This window comes from Aegilops tauschii, chromosome 3 (genome assembly GCF_002575655.3).
Source record: "Aegilops tauschii subsp. strangulata cultivar AL8/78 chromosome 3, Aet v6.0, whole genome shotgun sequence".
NCBI lineage: Eukaryota > Viridiplantae > Streptophyta > Magnoliopsida > Poales > Poaceae > Aegilops > Aegilops tauschii.
The window spans coordinates 47,253,941-47,273,663 of record NC_053037.3 but is presented as its reverse complement, the minus strand read 5'-3'; the positions used below and the strand labels follow the sequence as shown (position 1 = coordinate 47,273,663).

The 19,723-nt window shown below is 49.2% G+C and overlaps 1 protein-coding gene and 2 pseudogenes across 1 annotated transcript; 2 read left to right on the top strand and 1 right to left on the bottom strand.

Moving 5' to 3' along the window:
• Positions 1-1,367: 1,367 nt before the first annotated feature.
• On the top strand, positions 1,368-2,280 carry LOC109739245 (putative serpin-Z5; annotated as a pseudogene).
• Positions 2,281-3,390: 1,110 nt separating this feature from the next.
• Positions 3,391-10,279, bottom strand: LOC109739244 (uncharacterized; annotated as a pseudogene).
• A 4,645-nt stretch (positions 10,280-14,924) lies between these two features.
• Positions 14,925-16,506, top strand: LOC109739247 (uncharacterized). Its single transcript, XM_020298333.4, has 2 exons — positions 14,925-15,934; positions 16,037-16,506. The coding sequence occupies exons 1-2, from the start codon at positions 14,975-14,977 to the stop codon at positions 16,112-16,114; spliced, it is 1,038 nt and encodes a 345-aa protein (XP_020153922.3). The 5' UTR covers positions 14,925-14,974; the 3' UTR covers positions 16,115-16,506.
• Positions 16,507-19,723: the final 3,217 nt, after the last annotated feature.

Genomic DNA, 19,723 nt, shown 5'->3' with positions numbered 1-19,723 from the left:
TGCAGCGCGCTATTTTAAATCAGGCTGGTTGTAATGCGGAGTATCATATGCTAGTATCATGCGTATGATACTAGTGTATGATATTACATCCGTAATGCATGGTATCATATGTTGATATCATATAGGACTACATTTATTGTAATGCATGACACAAAGTAGCACATCATTTAATATGATACGGTATCATGATATGATACTCAAGCATCTCTTTCTTTATTTAATTCTATGCCACCTCATCAACATTGCTTAGTTGGCATGCATAATACTACCTATGATACTCCCATTACGACCAGCCTCATGCAACAATACAAAATAGCAATCCAAAAGTGTGGTATCGATATACCTAGCTTTCCGCTCCCCCCCCCCCCCCCCCCCCACGCACACACACACACCAAAATAACCTAGTCACTCTCTCCAAACATGCTCACTCCCCCATTTTATAGATAAAACATAGACCAAACTATACGATCGAACGATACAAGGTAATGAGGAAGTTCTCTTACAAAGCAGATCGTGAGACAATCAGACAACATAAACACATGCAACTATGCTCCCGAGAAATAACATTGGGAGGCCTAAATACAATGACACGGTATGCCCTAGGACATCAAACCACCACGACAACACCCCAAAATGGGAAACGACACAAAGCGTAGCCGCTACCGAGACCAAGACGGACAAGGGACTTCGCCCGGAATCCTAGCACGGAGAGGAGAACCATAACGACGCCCTCAAGAGGAGAGCGACACCCGTGGGCGTCGCCGCCAAAGCGCAAAGCTTTCGCTCAGCAGCTCACCCATGCTACCACGAGATGCCCAGGACAACCGCGCCGAGCACTGGCCTCCAGATCCAGATTTGGGTGTTGCCATTGCCATCAACAAGGAGCAAGCCCGAGCCATCTGATACTACACCCCTCGCGGCCCACACGGCCAAGAGGCATAGCCACCACAGCCGCCATGATGTCTGCCGGAGAGCCAACCATGCGGACCGCCATCTAAGGCCGCCGCCCAGGCATCCATGTGTGAGAGACCACCAATCGTCCACATGACAGTGCATCAACCACGCGAGGAAGAGTAGAAAGTGCATCCTTCCACTCCTAGCCTGGCATCAGCCACCGAGTCTGGGTTGACGCCTGCATGGTAGGAACTAGGAAGCGCCCACACCTACGTCCCCAGCCAGTCCCAGTGGACCAAGGGGACACAACCTCGTCACTACCGAAGGCCGCCGCCAAGCAAGCCCCAGACATCGCCCTCGTCCTCAGCCAGCGAGCTCGCACGACATCACGTCTGCAGCCTTTGGCTCTGATCTGTCCATCAGCATTTGTTCATGTTTGGCACACAATCTTATTAAATTCCTAATCGATCACGATGCAGCCAGGAGAAGCCGTGAAGCGGATCAACGCGTGGGCGGCGGCGGCGACGAACGACCTCATCGACTCGATCCTCGCCGACGGGCAAGTGTCCGCCGAGACCGACGTCGTCGTCGCCAACGCCGTCTACTTCAAGGGCAGGTGGCACGTGCCCTTCCGCGAGGAGAACACCGCTGGACGACAAGTTCCGCCGCCTCAACGGCAGCACCTTCCACGTCCCCTTCATGCGGGGTTTTGGGCAGCAGTACATCGCCTGCCACAGAGGGTTTAAGGTGCTCAAGCTCCGGTACAAGGAAGGACGCAAGCGGCCTTCGCCCTTCTCGATGTGCATCTTCCTCCCGGACGCCCGTGACGGGCTCCATGCCCTTGTTGAGATGATGGCGTCGTGCCCGGAGTTCATCGGCTCACACCTTCCGACGAGCCTTGTCCCGGTCGGCAAGCTCAGGCTGCCCAGATTCAAGCTGGCCTTCTCGGCAGACATGTCGGGCATTCTCCGGGAGTTGGGACTCGAGGTGGCGTTCGACGAAAACGAAGCAGACCTGTCCGACATGGTGGAGGACGACGGCACCGGCAGGCCGTTGGGTCTGAGCGGGATCATCCACAAGGCGGTCATCGAGGTGAACGAGGACGGAACCAAGGCCGCAGCCGTCACCGCGTCTATGATGGTTGGCAAAAGCGCGCCCAAGCAACCGCGGCCGGTTCCTGTGGATTTCGTTCCGTTTGCCTTCATTGTAATCGAGGAGAAGTCGGGCGCCATCGTCTTTGCGCGGAACGTCCTTGAACCCTCGCCATCGACGATGCCTATGGGGCAAGCCCAGTCGCCTGCCACTCAGGGTGCAAGTGGGACGGGTTGCGGTCGTCCTGCAGTCCCGCAATCTTGCCCGCACCCGACATGTGGGCTACGCGGGTGACCATGATGCGGGACGTGCGGGTTAAGCGGGAGCCGCCAGCCCGCATAATCTTTGTATTGTCTTGCTAATACACATGGTTAGTCGTCGTTCTCATCGGCCGACCAGGCGGCTGCGCCACCCGCACCTCGCTGCCCTCTTGGTCCTCGCACGACCGAGAACTGAGCCTTGAGTGTTGCCAACATGACCCATGCCGTGAACTCGCACAGTGCTTCAGCCAGCATGTCCAGATAGTTCATGGGCTCGTACAGCTCCAGGAGCAGCATCGTGCAGTTCCTCAATGCCATGGAGGCGAGCACCACGCGCATCTTCTGCCATCCGGAGAGACTGATCAGGTGCCATCCGGAGAGCACTTCTGCGGGGTGGACTTGCCTGCACCGTTGGGCACGATGATGGCGGCGCGGGTTCCCATGTACACGTCAATGTCGACGCCGGACAACTTGAAGTATGTGTGCCTGAACCCAGTGTCCGTAAGCTGGAGGAGCGGCCGCCGTCGGGGCAGCTCGTTGGGCGCTGGGAAGTGGAACTCATGCAAACAGGATTCTAGATTCTAATGCACACGTACAACATCTGAGATTCTAATACAAACTGGAATGGCTATGCGGGCACATAGTGGGTTCCGGCGGACAGCCCGCAAGTGGCCGCATAATTATGCGGTTACCCGCAGGTTCCCGCAAAGCATGTTTTATGCGGGGCGGTCTTTGCGGGATTGCGGGCAACCCGCGCCGCTTGCACCCTGACCTGCCACAAAAGAAAACGTCAACAAGAGCATACTGTCGTTTCTTCGTCACAACCTACGTTGCTTGTTCGGCTAGCTAGCAAGGACTTGAAGAATGCATTAGATTAGATCGTCTTTCGTGTACTGCTGTCAGTGTGGAGACTGGTAAAAAAACCATGCAGCGATTGTAGCCTAGGTTAATGAACTAAAATCTTGTAATGAACCCAAGAAAATTGGTGCGAGTATGAACAATTCAATTCTAATCAAAAGTTAACGCAAATCAAATGCAGAAGCAATTCACATGTACTATGAACTAAATATTTCTGCTATAGAAGGGGATAAACAATGTCAAACACACTAGCGAAGGAGGCATGCGCCTAGCTGAAAGCAGAAGGTTGAAGAGAGAGGACTTTGATTACCATGTAAAACTAGGTGGAAGTGTATGCTATCAGCAAGGATGCATGCACGTTATAAAAAGGTTCAAGGCCAAGAGATTACAGAAGTTACGAACCAGTCGTTATGGGCTTTGATCTCGACGTTTACTACAGCCTGTACAGAGGAGATCAAGCCTAACTTAACCGGATCAGGACACGAACTCACGCGCACGCTATACATCCTACAATACACATTTCAACAACTACCAGTGAGCATCCAGTGAGGACAGCAAACTCTGCAGAATTTCCAACATTTTCTACATTGCTTCCAAAAGCAGCAGCGTCCATTACTCCATGGTGAGCTTTCTTAAGAAATAACCTTCTCTTTTTCCATAAAGGGCGTAACGGAAAAAAGCAGTCATCGCCGGCAGTTAGGCAAGAAAAGCTTACTGCTAGAAGACAATCATCTTGCTCTGGACTGTGATGTCGAGATAAATTTATATCCATCTGTCAAAAAGAGCCACTGCCTTTTCTGGCTGCTGCATAAATAAACGTCGCCAGCATGCAAAACAACACCTGCAGTGTCAAACTCACTGCAACAAAGATACACATTAGGAGCTTCATTTCTACATAAAACATGAAATATAACACCTGAGGTATAGGCGCGATGAACCTACCATTGTCAGCAAGGGCATAGCAAAAGCATGGCTCAAGGAGTTTACAGCCTGCTAACAGGGATGCAAATCAAAGGATCTATCTGGAAGAGCGGGGGCGTTTAAAGGAAGATGCAGAGTTTCTTCCCTCAATTCTTCTCTTGTCATTAACAGCATGGTCAATATTTCCAGAATGTGTACCCATGAAGTTACTAATGTCAACCAACGGTCCAGCTGGCATATGGAGTCGCTGGGTCTTATCTTTAGTGTCATTTGCATTGTCAGTTTCAGATAAACGCATGGAAGAGGGCTTCGGGATCTTTGGAATTTCACTGATTGAGCGACTCCCAACATGAAACATATTGGGTTGTTTGTTAGTCGCCGGGATAGCAGGTACAGCATTTTCAAAGGATCCAGTGTGCTTCCTATCAGACATTGTCTGGTGGGAATATGTTGCAAGTTCGGTTTTTCCATTGACCCTACTTATTTTTGATAAATCAGGTCCACCTTTTGGGGCGACAGTTAAATTTGGCATCTCAACATTACATGCAGATGCCAAAGGGCGGCCTACTATATTATTTGTTGAAACCACAAGATCAGATTCACCCAGAAGGCTTCTCGCGCGTTGAAGTGCATCACTAGAAATAGCCATTGATCTGCCTCCCGCGGTACTGAATCTGATAGAATGCTCACCAGAATCAGAAACTGTGTTATTAGAAAGTTCAAATGGCCGGTGTGGTTCCTTATGCACTTGGTTTTCTGTTGGACCAGATGCAAGGCCAAGCTTCTGTTCTGGATTTTTTCCGTTCAAAATTTATTTTTGTGCCAAGCTTATCGCCCACATGTCCAAAAAATTGTGTTGAAAGGGTATTCTCCTCCAAGCCCAACAAAGTAGCAGCTCGAGATACACCAGCTGAAGATATAATAACTGTTCTTGCACAGCTTGTCTTGAGAGGTGAAGCAAAGACAGGAATATTTTTGTCCAAGTTAAGGAGATTATGATTATCTACAAAGAATAACTCACGATCAGACCTCTTTAAATGGCAAATGTGTACAAATTAAAATGCACTAATATTATGCAATAAAGAAATGCATGTTACCACATCAACATGCCACTCCAATGCCTGACTTGATCATTGGACAGCTCACCGTGATCATACATTGTATGCTTGACATTTGGTACTATTGAATCATACATTTGCTTATTATGATTTAAGAATGATACATTCTAGACAGAATAGGCTAAACAGCTGCCTCAAAAGTCGAAGGCAATAAGTGTACCATTCTAAATGAAAGCTGCAACATAATCAGGTTACACATTGGTCGTTCGGTGCTTCACTTCTGCTAAGTTGGTCCAATTTTTACTAAAAAGCATTACAGAACCTTGGGATTAGCACACCAGTCTAGCAATAAACAGCTGCGTCGAAAGTCTAGCACTGCTATAACAGAATGTGTGATGGTTAGCTAACCTATGGGCTGAGCGGTATTGTACAAATGAACTAAAGGGCTAGTTTGAGAATAGACATTTCAACTAGACATGCACACCGAACTTTTATACTATCTTCTATTGAAATAAAGTAGCAGTGGCTGCATCAGTGAAAGTCTCAGAAAAGTTCGATCAGCTGTTATACCTCTGTTTATTTTGACTTCTTCCTCCAGAACAGCCTTTGCTTTCTGCATTGAGCTTTCACTAATCAAGACTGACTTTCCAGATCCGGTTCGAAACATGGGTAGTTGACCTCCACAGTCTTCGTATCCTTCCAAAATAATATCGCGTATGTCAAAGTAATGGGAAAGGGAGTCTCAAGTTACTTTCAAAACCCAAATGTAAAGAACTCTGTAAATACCCCACTATATAACCCAATGATTCCAAAAACTACCTTTCTCCGTGAAGTTTCGTTGCTCCAAAAGCATACTGGCCTTATGACTTGAACTTCTATTTTGGGGTACAAACTTTTGTATTCCAGCTTGGAACGCTGCCTCTTCAACAAAGGCTTCTCCGTCGTAATTGTTTACTGGTTTGCACATACGAAGCAATTGTTAACTGAGTGCAGACTTTAAAAGAAACCTACTTTTTTACACCCATGTGCAAGAACTCTTAATTCGGAACATGAAAGTACCACTTTTGACTGCTTCTTCAGCCTCTAAGATACACAATTCATCACTTGCTAAGATAGACCTTCCTAATCCAGTTTTGAACATGGGAGTGTCATGGCCACCATCTAAATGAGCTTCATCTTACAGACAGAAAATTTATTGTCAGTAAATATAAATGCACATTTATCACAAATTTAGTGACAAGAGAGCACACTTGAACCATGTTGTGTGTTTAGAGAGCAATTTACCTTCCAATTCCTTTGCAATATTCCTTGGCTCCAGAACTGCAGTTGCCCTCTTAACTGAGCTCTTACTTATAGCAATTGACCTCCCTAACCCAGTTTGAAACAAGGGCAAGTGGTTGCCACCCTCTTGGCTTTTCTCTATTCGAGTGACTGAAAAAGAATGTTCAATATATGAGGAACAACACCCCAGATGTGTCGGTAACACAGACAAAGTCAACTTGAGAAAGTCAAGTACCTTGCATTGCGCTATCTCCATTCGGTGTAACACTTCTATCAGTCATGATCAAACTGCTACTCATCAAAACAGACCTTGGTGTTTCACTTTGAAGAGTTGTGGCACAAACACTGCTATCTCCGTGTCCTGAATCTCAAAGAATACAAAGAAAAAATGTTTATCTTCTGCATTAACGTCACACAAACAAATAACAAGGCCATATGTCTATGTACCAGTTGTTTTAGTTTTTTCTTCCCCCAATACTGCGCTTGCCTTCTGAACCGAGCTCCAGCTCGCAGCAACAGGCTTCCCTAATCCTGTTTGGAACATTGGGAACTGGCAACCAGTATCCCAATGTCCTACACAAAGAGTACCACTTAGAAACAATGGTGTGTAGCTGTTTAGATAAATCAAAAGACAGATAGTCCAAGCTTTTTTAAAAGACCCAGGTACTCCAATCTTACCGCTCTTTTCTGCATCTCCCTCATTCGCCGCAGCTCTAGATCTCTCAATGGATCTTTCACTGATCGTGACTGGTCTGCCTGAACCAGTTTGGAACATCATAGGCTGGTTAGGCCACCAAAAAAGGCGTGCGTTTCACAATAACTAGGCAAGATCATTTGCTCCGAATTCAAATAGCAGAATAAGCAAAGCTCACCCTCGCTTGTATTATTATCCTTCAACACAGACTTAGCTTTCTGAACAGATGCAGAACTGACTGATACAACTCTTCCTGAGCCAGTTTGGAACAATGGAAACTGTTCCATGCCGTCCACACCTGCTGACAGAGGGGTCAGTTATTAAAAAATTTAAGGCCTGCTTGGAATTTATTTCTTTAAGAAACTATCCAAAACTCTTATTACTCTCATCAGAATGGCCTTGTTCTGCAGCTGTTTGTCCCTCCAAAACAGCTCTTGCCTTATCAATAAAGGTCCGGTTCACAGGAACCGGCCTACCCATTCCAGTACGGAACATTGGTTGTACGGCACCAGCAGCACTATCAACATCTATTGTGCAACAAAAGTGACACCTTTGAAAAAAATTGCTAAGCAAAACTGGAAAATATACCAGAAGTTCTCACAAACAAAAAGAAATGTACAGCCATCAATTTGGTGGACCCTAATTAGTATAAATAAAAGTATAAAACTATGTTAAGTCACTGTATATTACTATGAAGTAGAAATGCTCAACAAGCTAAGCACATCTAAATATATCTTCAGTTGTAAGTATAACAAATAGTCAGGCAGCTGCAGAAAATCTGGGTAATTTGATAAATATTCTAGTTTTATTAATTATGAAATGATTTCTAACAATACAGAGGATGGACAAATCCTAAACTACTCCGAGCCATATAAATGTCAACATGAACAAAGTGATAACAAAGCACTTTCAGCATTTACATAGAAAGTAAACAGGTGTCAAACTTCCTACCTTCTAAAATAGCTCTTGCCTTCTGGATTGAGTTCCTGCCCGGCAAGACCGCTTTTCCTGATCCAGTTTGGAACAATGGGGGCATGGCGGTGTTATGCACTCCACCTAAATTTCCTAAGATGGAAAACTGATAGTGATGCATAACCTCAAGAAAATAAAGTTCGTACAGCTATCAAACCAAGGCACTCTGTGGCTATTGTTGCAACATTCAATCTTGTCTGTACAGAGAAAAAGGTGAAAGCAAGTCCTACCTCTAAATGGGGCGTCCATTTCTCTCAATTCGCCCTCTACATCAGATACATCGCCAAATGATTGCTCTTAAACACAAAATCTGGTCAGCCCAGCACAAAACATGCAGAAACGGACAACGGAACAATTTGACCAAAGCAAACCAAAAGTTGGACACATAAGCTCTTACTTCTCTTAATGCCAGCCTTCTCCACCTCCTCCCCGACAAACGCCCTGGCCCTCCTTATAGCTCTCTCACTGACAGACACCGGTCTTCCCGATCCAGTGCAGAACAGCTCACCTTTTCCAGCATCGACGGTTGCTCCGGCCATCCCATCACCTTCGAGTAGCTTGTTCCGAGCTGCAGATCGCATCAGTAACAACAGGCCAATCACCAGCTTTTTTAAAAGCATGTTGTGTTATATTTGCGTTCAAACGCTAAGACGGTATACACATAAGAAAGAGCATCTCTAACCGATCCCTTAAAAGGCGTTAGAGGAGTAAAATTCTGGTTTTGCTCCTCTAAACCACACCTAATCGATCCCTTGTCGGCGTTAGAGGAGTAAAATTCCGGTTTTGCTCCTCTAAACCGCACCTAACCGATCCCTTGTCGGCGTTAGAGGAGTAAAAAATTTACTCTGCAGCTGCACCAGCTCTTAATATACTCGGCCGCCCACTCATGGAGTACAAAATTTCCCCTCGACCTCATCCATTCAGGCGCCGCCCAATCCCTTTGGCAACCCTACTTAGCACCCCACATCCCCGTCGGTGAGCCACTGCATCCACTCGAGCACCGCCCAATCCCTTCAGGAACCCTACTTAGCACCCCGCATCCCCGTCAACGAGCCCCCGCATCCACTTCAGCGCCGTCCCGCCCAAATGGCCAGCTCCAACCGTCGCAGGTCACCGCCGCCGATTAGACGCGTAGATCCACGCCTCCATGCATAGTCGTCCGAAGCCTGAGGTCTTGGCGGATCCTCCCGCGGCGGAGCGTCCTCCTCCCGGTTCCCCGACCTGACACCGCCACCGGCGCCGCAGAGTAGGTGCCTCGGCGTGCGACAGTGGTCATAGTTGACGTGGATGGCCGAGATCACGGACCGCGAAACCCACCGCCGCATCTGTATCGGCTCCTACCAGTCTGCGGCGCAGGCGTACGATATGTAGTCAATGCACCTCCACGGCGCATCAGCGCGGTTCAACTTCCCCTTCGATACCGATTGGTCGGATTTTAGTTTTTATGCAATTTTAGTTTAGATTTCCATTAAATTTATGTAGTAATATAGTTTATGCTACTAGTCTGAATCAAGTTCAAATCGAGTTTGATGAACTAGTTTGAATCAAATTTGCATGAATTTGTGTTTAGTTTTTTTTGAAGGAGTTAAGTTTAAGGATTCGGCTAGGAACCGCCAATTTTTAGAGGAGCAAATTTGAGGAGTTAGAGGATAAGGCCATATAGGGATCGGTTAGAGATGCTTGAGCACGCGCGCAGCCATTTCAATAGGCGAGGATGCAGGTAGGGGCACACGCGTGCTCAGTTGCTCACACTGACAGAGTGATAGGACCAAATAGAAGAGGTGAAGGGAGGAGGCAGAGTACCTTGGACGAGGAGGTCGGCCATGGACTCGACGCTGCATCCGTCAGCAGCGCCCCAGCCTAGGGTTTCGGATCGGAGAAAGAGGAAGCAGGAGAGGGGCCAGTCACGTCAGTATCCAGCGCCATTTCTACGACGGAATCCAATGAAAGAACGATAGGGCCGTACCTTTGACCGGCGCGCCCTCGAGTGAAGCGGCGGCTGTCCCCGCCGCGCGCCCCGGCGGAGGAGGCGGGGCCGCGGCGGGCGGCGGTGGCGGCGCGTGGGGGTCGGGGGCGGGGATCCAGACTTGGCTGCCATCGGGCCGGCCCCAGACCTGCCACCTTCTCGGCATCGCGGCGGGGGTCTCTCCCGGAATCTCGGCGGGGATCTCTCTCTCGCCGGCGGCGCGACGGGTCCGAGAGAGGGGGAAGAGATTGGGGACGAAACTCTTTTCGAAACCGGGACGCGGCGACGGAAAAGGCCGATGGGAAATGGCCAGGCGGCCGGCGCGCAGCGTGCTCGCTCCCGCTCTTTTTTTTGGTCGGGCCCCAGGGAGATGGGAAATGGCCATGGGCGTGCGGTAGCTATGGGCCGGCCAATTTTCGTTTGCTCTTTTACGTTCGCTGGTTTTTCGTTCGAGTTCGTTTAGTTTTCGTTCTGTTATTTTGGTTTTCTTTTTTGTATTTTTGTTTCTTCATGGGTTTACGGTTTTCTGTTTTTTCTTCCGTTTGTTGTTACTCTCATGGGTTTTACGGTTTTTTTATCTTCTTCTTTGTTCCTATTTGTTTGTATTTTCGGCTTTCACTGCATTTTTGCATTTCTTTCTTTGTCTTCTTCAGTTTTTATTGGTTTTGTTCGTTTCCATTGTACAATTTTTAATGCATCAGGAACATTTTTCTTGTTCACATTTAACAATTTTGTAAATACATGATTAACATTTTTTGAGAACTTATGTTTTCATATCTATCTTTTACCCTTTTTATACATATTTTGCAATTGTTTGCATACATCAGGAATATTATTTATACACACATTTAAAATTTTAGAATTACATGTTTAATATTTTTAAACATATATTTTTATGTCGATATAAACATTGTACTATTTTAGTATACATCAGAATATTTTATCTGCACACATTTAACATTTTGGAAATACATGATCAACATTTTTTTAATATATATTGCTTGATGCCTACTTTTTCCATGCACATTCTACATCTTAAATATATATTTAAACTATTTTTATACACATTTAGTATTTCAAAGATTTTGACTGTTTAGTCTTTTTGGCCCGTGATGTGTCGGCGCCGCTTGGAGCATTCTGGTCAAAAGGATCGAGGAGAGGGCAAATCATTACTTCTCCGACAAGGACCTCACCGCACCGCTTCCGCTGATGGTGGCGTCCAAAGTTCTGATGATGAACAGTGGCCAGACCAAAAGTTCGTCGAGAAAGATGGAAACAGCGATGCTCCCCGGCAACGAACCTGTGCAAAGGCAAAAGCAAGGTCCGGCAAGGATGCCATTGTTCTCACCTTTCTTATTCTTGGCCTATTATCTTTGTACTAGAGCGATGCGTGCATGATAACATGAACAGAAACAAAAAAGATTGAAGTGAATGGAGTGATTTCATTGATAATGACTGCATGTATTTATATCTCTTGAACAGTCGCAAGTACAAGTCGGTTACAATGTTGGTATCGATTCGGAAAGATGCAGCGACGGTTCGCTAGGAACAGCGTCTGGACAACGCAGTATCTAAACTGCCATGCAGAATATTCTAAGGAATAATTGACTGCCTAATTAGCCTAAAACTAATACTTCCTGCATTCCCTTATACAAGGTCACTATGTAGATATAATTTGCATCTATACAAGTCTACTAACAGTAACCGAGACAAAATTTAATGATGTTTTCTCGTACTAGCAATTTATTTAATGCTTCCATGCATGTATTCATCATGATATTGTGCTACTTCTTTTTCATTCCTTCCTTGCATGCATGCATGCATATTAATGATCCTGATTAACGAGAAAAAAAATTGACTTGCAAAGTAATCATTAAATTTTATTTTTATACCTGTAATTTGAGTTTATGGACTTATATAAGAAAATGAAAGGAGTACTAATTTATTCGTAACAGTCTTGATCACATAAATCTCTTGGCTCGAGACTCGCGCGGGGCAAAAACCTTCAAGGCAGAGGCGACGACGCGACGGATCGACCCGGCCTGCGTGAAAAGTTGTGCCAAATCCTGCTCATCACAATAGCTCTGCTCCTATCACAAATCCCTGCTGCAGCACCGCAGATCACGCAAGCTAGATTTAAGTCATTTAACTCGAATCAGAAAAAGATCACGCAAGCCAGAAGCAATTCACTCGACCCTCTATTTTCTCAGACCACGCCATTAGAGCAACTTCAATGGGCGACCCATTTCGTCCGCCCGCGTCCGTTTGGGTCGGCGCGGACAAAAGTGGCGGCCCAACGCGCCGACCCAAACGGACGCGCGTCCGTTTTTCGTCTGCGGGCGATCCATTCCAGGCTCAATTTTATGCCGGATTTGCATCGGCGTGGATACGAGACGGACACGCGCGCGCCTACTCTTCTCCCTGGGCCCGCCGGTCGCTGGCAGCCACCAACATTTCCCTCCATTTTCCCTAAAAACGTTCCCGTCGCGCGCCCCCGTCCCCCAACCAGCCATGGAGGACGCCATCGACCTCGACCTCGACGCCGCTGTCGGCCTCGCCTCGTCCGGCGCCGTCGCCCCCTCCGGGAAAGGCAAGCCTTGTGCCCCGCGCAAGACCGCCGCCGCGACCAACCCGAAGAAGGCGCTGACGCCCAAACAACGGGCAAGGGAGTCGGCCAAGAGGAAGGGCCGGAGGCACGCCGCGGACGCGAGGGATGAGGCCGCCGCGCAGGCCGCCGCCGTCGCCGCCGCGCAGCAGGAGTTCACCAACGCCCGCGTCGCCGCGGCAACGAGGGAGGCGCTCTACATGCTAGGGGTAAACCCTAGCCAGCACAGCGTTCTCCAAGCCGCCGTCACCGCGGCCAGCACCGGCTAGTCGGCGTTTCCTCGGATGGTGCTGCCCGACTCACCCCGCGCGTCGGCTTGCAACCCGGTCCCCGGCTTCCACGTCTACCCGCAGGCCTCCCGCCTCTCCGGGGAGTGATCACCCGACGTGAGCGTGGTCGCGCCTTCCACGCCCGCGCCCGCGCCCATCGACCTCAACGCCACCCCGGTGGTAGGTGGCTCGTTGTCCCGCGACACGAGGAAACGCGCGCGACAGACGCCGGCGGGCGGGCTCCCGGACGCCCGTAACCTGTTCGAGATGCCGTCCGCCGTCGACGAGGAATACATGCAAAACCTCATCTTCGAGGGTGGTGCGCCGGGCGCTGGCTACGATCCCGACGAGACACAAAGCCAGGACGGCCGCGGGGCGTTCACGCCGGCCGTTGGCTATGATCCCTATCAGGCGGCCTTCATGCGTGATCAGGTCGGCATCGACCTGGACGGCTTCCCCCTCGACCACGAGTTCCCGAAGGACTATGGGCTAGAGGAAGAGGACGAGTGCGACATCGAAGTGGAGCCTTTGTTCGAGGACGAGCTCGCCAACCAAACCGCCGGTCCTAAGCCGAAGCGCAAGAGCAAGCGCATGAAGGGCGTACACAACTGCCGAGGACAAGCTTCTTTGCGAGTGTTGGCGAGACATTGGACAAGACCCAAAGACGGGCGCCCAGCAAAAGCATTCGACCGTTTGGACTCGTGTGCACCGCGAGTTTCATGAGCGCAAGAAGTTTCCACCTTACCAATTTGTGAGCACGCGCGGGTGGGTCTCCATTTTCAAGCGGTGGAGGGTGATCCAACAAGAGTGCAACAAGTTTTGCGCCACCCTTGAGAGCGTCAAGGCCCGCCCCGTGAGCGGCATCGGCATGCAAGACATGGTATGATAGCAAGCAAGCTGCCCTCTTTTATGCCATCAAGATCATCCTTTTACGTCTTCATTTGCTATCACTTGCCCATATGCTTGCACGGAAACATTTTGTAGGCATTTCAAGCTTTGGAGGCATTCAAGGTTCAACACAATGGCAAGTGCTTCAACCTCTCTCATTGCTTCGGGTCATCAAGGACGAAGAGAAGTTCAAGACACAATATGCCGCACTCAAGGCACGTGGGGGGAAGGGCGCCGTGGAGGATGTTGGGAAGGGCGAGCCGGCACGGCCGCGGGGGGAGACCAACTCCAAGAAGGAGGACAAGCGAGATGCGACCACCAACGCCTTGATCGCAAGCGTGGACGACATGATGAATAAGAAGGACTCAAGGGAGGAGGAGCGCCGGCGTTTCAAGGCGGAGCAAATGGATGCTTTCATGGAGATCCAAAGGAGGAGGCTTGATCTTGACGCCGAGAAGCAAGCCAAGATGTTCGAGCTCGAGGCGGAGAAGCAAGCCAAGATGCTAGAGATCGAGGCCGCCAACGCCAAGACAAAGGCGAAAGAAGTGGCTCTTGCAAGCATGATGACCGGGGTGGAGATCATGAAGGTGGATCTCAACACCTTGTCGCCAAGGAAGAGGCCGTGCTTCGAAAAGATGCAGGCCGACATGCTAAAGTTCGACGACGAGTGATCTATGGCGTCGAGGGCCATCTTTTTTTGTATGCCGGCAGGTGTGCCGGCATGACCACAGGAGCCGCAATGGCGTGGTTGAACTCAAGTCCCACCATTATTTGTGTGCTGGCATGTGTGCCGGCCGGCTGGTGAATGCGCCAGCATGAACTGTGGTATTTTCTGAAGCCGACATTGTATGCCGGCGCTGGCATGGTGCCGGCATGAGACATGGCCGCTGGCATGATCGGACGCGGGCCTTTTTTATTTAAAAGTTGAATGCGGACATGAAATGGGTCGACGCGTTGAGCGCATTGCCGATCCAAATGCAAAACTGAGCGGACGCCGGATAGGCGGCCGACTTAAACAAACAAAAAAGTGGACAAATGCACGGTCCGTTTGGGTCGCCCTATTCGACTTGCTCTTAGTAACGTCCCGTCTGCATGGCGTGGTGTTGGCCGGTGCCGGCACCTCGTCTCGTCAGCCGGGAGGTTGCAGTCAGCTCATCACGGCCACCGCGCCTATGGACTGCCCTGCGCGCTCCCGTCGTCACTGCCATCGCACTCCATGCAAATCGTTTCTCTCTCGCCACACGTCTACGGTCTGCCTCAATCCTACCTCGCTCGTCCCGTCACCTCAATCCAACCAGATGGCCACCTCTGCTCTCCCTTTAAATACGAGAGTACACTTCGCTCTTGGTGTCGTCGCAGTACCACTGTACCAGTAGTCAAGCCTATTTCGATCTCCTCACTCACTCCTCACCACCACACAGGGCAGCCAGTCCAGCCAGACTGCAGAATGGCGACCACCGCGGCCGCGCTGAGCATGAAGCTGCTGGTGGACACCAAGGCGCGGCGCGTGCTGTTCGCGGAGGCGGGCAAGGACGTGGTGGACTTCCTGTTCTCCCTCCTCTCCCTGCCCGTCGGCACCGCCGTCAAGCTGCTCGGGAAGGGCTCCATGGTCGGCAGCGTCGGCAGCCTCTACGCCAGCGTCGAGAAGCTCGACGGCACCTACGTCCAGCCCGGCGCCGCCAAGGACGCGCTCCTCCACCCCGCCGTCCTATCCCCGGCCGTCAGCAACAAAAGCTCCCTCCTCTTAGGCTCGCCGCACCCACCGTCGTCCCTCCGGGCCCAGCCTGAGCCCCAGCCGACGACGTTTTTCGGATGCAATAGGTCGCGCAACTACGACCACGTCTACCTCGTCGACGAGTGTGGCCGCCAGCTTTCTTGCAGCGGCTGCCGTAGCTACATGACGGGCACGAGAGGCACCGCCTGTCCGTCGTGTGGCGGCCAGATGTCCAAGGAGCTGAAGCTCGTGCCGTCGGCGGTGCCCGGACGGCAGGCGGCGCAGGAGGCGGGCGGCGTCACCGGGAAGGGGTTCGTGCAGGGCATCGTGACGTACACGGTGATGGACGACCTCACCGTGACGCCCATGTCCTCCATGTCCAGCATCACCCTGCTCAACACATTCGGCGTCAGGGACCTCGGCGCGCTCGAGGAGAAGACTCTGCAGCTCAGCTACAACGAGGTACATACATACATGCCCTGTCAAATGGATGTTTTCATGTTCCTTCTCTGTTCTTGAAGAATCCGCATCAAGTATCAATCAACCGTCACGCTTGCATTGCAGGGTTTGGATATCCTCAAGGCGTCGCTACAGTCAAAGACCGTCCTCACCGACGTTTTCCTCAAGCCCAGCAAGGTTTGAAGGCACGGTCCTGCGCGTCTGACATGCTCATCGACATGGAAAAATAGCTCGAACCATGTAGGGTTAAGTAGGTCCTTTTGTATGAACTGTGCAAGGGCGCGGCTAGTAGCTCCATCCATCTAGCTACATTAGGTTGGCTCTTTGTGTGAGCATTCAGAACTATCTTACCGTGGCATCTTTTGGTAATGTCAGTATCAGCTGGTATTAGTTAGTTGCTCTTAATCCAGCTTAACTTATCAATTACCCCAGGTCGTAGTAGTACTCAGTGTTGATGCTTCTTCATTGTTGACTTGAGGGGGAGTATTGACGTAGAAATGCATAGGCCACCTTTCCTCATAAGCTTGAGCTTTTGGGTGATCTGACTAGTGCGTAAAGTTCTACATTCATGTGTATGTTGTATGTGTCAATCTGTGTAGCAACATGGTTTATTTCCTTTGTTGCTTAAGCATATAGCTTCACATGAATGACTCTAAATCCCTCCAACCGTCAAAGCATAAACCAAGTATAAATTCAAGCCAATGTGCAAGTGTATAGCGTCAAATAAACTTGTATTTCTCTTAACAAAGAACAAATTATTTCTTCATAGCCATGTGATGAAGCATCAAAAAGCCATCTCACCGACACATTATGGGATCTCAACAATGTACTAGTGAACCAAGCAGGTTTTCAACTTTTTACCAGTGTACTACGAGTTACGAATGTGAGAAGTTGTGGAAGCATTCCTACTCTCCATACAGGGAGAGCCGCATGTTATATATTGATATTAGACGAGAGACGTCTCGTGGCATTATAGGATGCGGTCGTTAGCAAACAACCGAGAGATACAATAGGGAGAAGAGATAGAAAGATAAGAGAGAATTAAAACAAACTCTATCTCTAACTACCTAAGATAAACATGACGCATATATCACATAATAAACGTGACATGATGTTTAACACTCCCCCATAATCAAAACCGAACTAGGTTGAGATTACGCCGAAAATCTTCAAAGCTTCTAGTGGGTAGCGCCTTTGTGAACCCATCTGCAATTTGATCCTTGGAAGAAATGAACCTGATCTCTAATTCTTTGTTGGCAACCCGTTCCCTGACAAAGTGAAAATCTATCTCAATGTGTTTGGTCCTGGCATGAAAAACTGGGTTAGCAGACAAATAAGTTGCACCAAGGTTATCACACCGAAGACAAGGTGTTGGAGTTTGTGACATTCCCAATTCCTTCAGTATTGCTTGGATCCATATGATTTGAGCTGTAGCGTTTGCCAGTGCTTTGTATTCTGCTTCAGTGCTAGACCTAGAGACAGTAGCTTGTTTCTTTGCACACCAAGAGACTAAATTCGGGCCATGAAAGATTGCAAATCCCCCGGTGGACCTTCTATCATCCAAGCAGCCAGCCCAATCCGCATCAGAAAAGGCACTAACACCCATGGAGGATGATCGGTTGATGGAAAGGCCCATACTAACAGTGTTCTTTACATACCTAAGATGCGTTTTGCTGCTGTCCAGTGAGTTGTGGTGGGTGCATGCAAAAACTGGCAAACCTTGTTGACTGCAAATGAAATGTCAGGACGAGTAAGTGTTAAGTATTGAAGTGCACCAACTATACTTCTGTAACTGGTGCTGTCATCCTGATTCAGGAGTGTTCCTTCTGTGAGAGACAATGTTTCTGAACTCGACAAAAGGAGTCGGTGATGGTTTACAATCCTGCATGCCAACTCTGCTCAACAAGTCAGTGACATATTTTCCTTGGGAAAGATGAATGCCATGATCAGTTTTCTTAACTTCAATGCCTAATAAATAATGTAAGTCTCCCAAATCTTTGAGAGCAAATTCTGACCGAAGATCACTGAGTAAGGCTGTAATTGCTTCATTGGAAGAGCTAGTCACAATTATATCATCAACATAAATGAGAACAAAGATGGCAGTTTGAAACCTGTTGTAAATAAACAGAGAAGTATCAGACTTTGATGGAACAAACCCAAGTGCTTGCAACTTCATACTCAACCGAGAATACCAAGCTCTGGGGGCTTGCTTGAGTCCATACAGAGCCTTGTCAAACTTACAAACATGGAAAGGTGCACTTGGATCTGCAAACCCAGGAGATTGTTCCATGTACACCTCTTCTTCCAGAACACCATGAAGAAACGCGTTCTGTACGTCTAGCTGTCGGAGACTCCATCCCCTGGAAACAGCAATAGAGAGCACAAGACGAATAGTTGCTGCTATGACAACCGGACTAAACGTGTCCTCGTAGTCAATACCATACCGTTGCTGGCTTTGTAGCGGTCAATAGTACCATCAGATTTTCTCTTAACTCGATAGACCCATTTGCAATCAATAAGATTTATACCTTGACGATGGGGAACTAGATGCCATGTCTTGTTACGTTGCAACGCAGAGGTTTCTTCCTCCATTGCTTGTTTCCATCGAGTGTCTCCAAGAGCAGCAGCGAGCGACTTTGGTTCACTAGATTCTCCTGTTAAACACGTGAGCCCATACTTGGAAATATTTTTGTAACTAATTCTGTTAATAACTCCCTGTTGCAACCTGGTTCGTGTTTGTGTAGGGCGGACTCCAGAAGAGGGAGCCACAGAAGATCCAGGCACCTGAGGAGAAGCAGCCGCAGCGGATCCCGAAGGAGATCCCGGCGCGCTGACAGCGCCTGATCCCGAAGACGCCTCGAGACGAGACGGGGCGACCAGGCCCACGTCGCAGTCAGGCGCAGCTGTCTCACGGTCGGGCGAGACCGCGTGAGTGGAGGGCCCAGGCGCGGGCCCAAGCACATGTGAGCAGCACGCGGAGCCCTCAGGTTGGTTGGGCCGGCACGCGCGTGGAGAGGCGGGGAAGCCAGGCGGTGGCCCAGCGGATCGCACCGATCCCGAAGCGAGCCTGGGCGCGGCAGGCGGGACATCGACAGCGGGCACCTGGGTGGATCCCGAGGAGGATTGCATGGCAGGAGGGGGCAATCCTGAGGAGGATACTCCAGGGGATTCCGTGCACATAAAATGCTGCACTGTAGCTCCCTTTTCAACACCATTTGCACTATTTCCTTCATTGTTTATTGCTGAAACACAAAGCTCAGGTATAAAGTTAGGAGGGTTAGGAAAATATTGATCATCTCAATTATTTTCTTCCCCATTAGCACCATTGGAGAGACTAGAGGGCAAAGAAGAATTTCTTTGCGAAGAAGGGCACCGGCATTGGGATGAAGTGTGGCAAAGGGAAATTGGTTTTCGTCAAAGACAACATCCCGGGAGATATACACTCGACCGGTGGAGACATCTAAGCACTTAAATCCTTTATGTTGTGTACTATAGCCAAGAAAAACACACTGTTTCGAACGAAACATGAGTTTACGGTTGTTATATGGACGGAGGTTGGGCCAACATGCACATCCAAACAGACGGAGTGGGGCATAATCTGGTTTGGCATGCAAAATACGCTCGGTAGGAGTTTCATTTTTGACAACACGGCTGGGTAGAATATTGATAAGATGCACAGCCGTGAGAAAGGCTTCATCCCAAAACTTTAGTGGCATGGATGCAGCGGCAAGCAAAGCAAGGCCTACCTCAACAATGTGTCTGTGTTTGCGTTCTGCCGAGCCATTCTGTTGG